Source organism: Atta colombica, unplaced genomic scaffold (assembly GCF_001594045.1).
Source record: "Atta colombica isolate Treedump-2 unplaced genomic scaffold, Acol1.0 scaffold105, whole genome shotgun sequence".
Lineage (NCBI taxonomy): Eukaryota > Metazoa > Arthropoda > Insecta > Hymenoptera > Formicidae > Atta > Atta colombica.
In genome coordinates this window covers 4,377,862-4,379,475 of record NW_017259190.1, presented here as the reverse complement: position 1 = coordinate 4,379,475, position 1,614 = coordinate 4,377,862, and the positions used below count along the sequence as shown (strand labels likewise).

Below are 1,614 nucleotides of genomic sequence, written 5' to 3'. Positions count from 1 at the left end.
TTTATTTATATAATATATACAATTATTTAAAAAATATTGCACAGAGAATTAATCTTTACAATATTTTTGTTTTTACAATATTAAAATTTGAATACAATTTTGAACCAGTACTGTTAAAAATATCACGAAAATTTAATGTACTTTTAAGTTATACAAGTTAAATTTAATTTCATAATATTACATTAAAAAATTAATATATCTGCAACTGAAAGTATATTTGTTTACATGTACATGAAATTTAGCGTACTTTTCATAAAATTTAAGTAAACGTTAAGTTATTTTCATTGACAACAAAATATTAATATTAAATATTTTTAATGTATCTTGAAATTTGCTTCCATTACATGAAAACGAAAGCAATTCTTTTTTAACAGTATAGGTAATGGCTTATTGTAGAAAGTCTTATATTTAAGATTACTATAATTTAGTTTTTACTTAAACCATTCGTTAGATATTTTTTCTCAATTACTTCCTTAACCATCAAACTTTCTCTTATATTATTTAAATTCATAATGCAATTTCTAATTGTGAATATAATACCTTTTGCCTATTATACATAACATGTTACATTATATTGAAAAGAATAATTAGACTGAATTGCATTAAAAGAGCCAATATAAAATACTAAAATTATCTAAATACTTTTAACAAGATCTAATGAAACGTCAGATTTTTGAGAAATTGTAACACTTATTTGGAATAGAAGTAGTTTAAGAAAATTGTAAGTATATTTCGAAATTCCAGACTTTTTTACACTTTTTTTGCCAGTTTTCCATGATCAATTTCAATTTCCTTGATTTTTTCTGATTTTCAGGTCTATAGCAACCTTGAATTATTATGTTTGTCTTGCATCATTAATGGTAGCTGGTACTCTTACTTCAATGCCGTCGAGTTCTTCAGTCATGATTATCTGGCAGCCCAATCTCGAACTATAATTAAATATATATATTTAAAACAGTGACAAATAAAAAAATATATATAACTGAATAATAAATACTAAATAAGTTTACATGCTTAAATAAGTATAAAAATGCGAAAGTATAGTGGAAGTAGAAAAGAGACTGAGACAATTTAAATAACAAATCAAGTGATGTTTGACCCTGATAGACTCCTACTTAAAGCAAATTTTATTCAAAATCATCTCTTAAGAATATGGGTATAAGAAGCTAATTCATGAATAAATGTAGGAGACATTACAAAGTGAGATTTAGAGAATGTTTCTCTCTCTCTCTCTCTCTCTCTCTCTCTCTCTCTCTCATTCATACAGATCTTTTATTAGCATATAAAACATTTCTCAAGAAAGAGAAAAAGAGTACAATTCGAATAAACACGTACGTTGGTCCTCGCTCTTGTGCCAAATCTAGCATGTCAATTTCTTCTTCTGTAGGTTTGTCTGGAAGATTATCAAACACATCCTTGGAAAAAATTAAATGACAAGTGCTGCACGTTAGTGTTCCTTCACAAGCTCCTATATTCAAGACAAAAATACATCTTCATCAAATTTGTACCCGATTATTAAGAACAGATTTTTTGTATAACGTTCATACCATAACCATCCAACTCAAGGTCATTGTTCACAACAATATCTAAAATATTGTTTCCAATTTCTCCTTT

The 1,614-nt window shown here is 26.2% G+C and overlaps 1 protein-coding gene across 1 annotated transcript in view; it reads right to left on the bottom strand.

Moving 5' to 3' along the window:
* Positions 1-769: 769 nt before the first annotated feature.
* Positions 770-1,614, bottom strand: part of LOC108690756 (adrenodoxin) — a 2,072-nt gene continuing 1,227 nt past the window's right edge. Inside the window, 3 exon segments of the mRNA XM_018198210.1 lie at positions 770-929; positions 1,336-1,468; positions 1,548-1,614. The exon segment at positions 1,548-1,614 is cut by the window's right edge and continues 6 nt beyond it. Of these exon segments, the coding sequence (XP_018053699.1) occupies positions 836-929; positions 1,336-1,468; positions 1,548-1,614 (294 nt within the window). The 3' untranslated portion in view covers positions 770-835.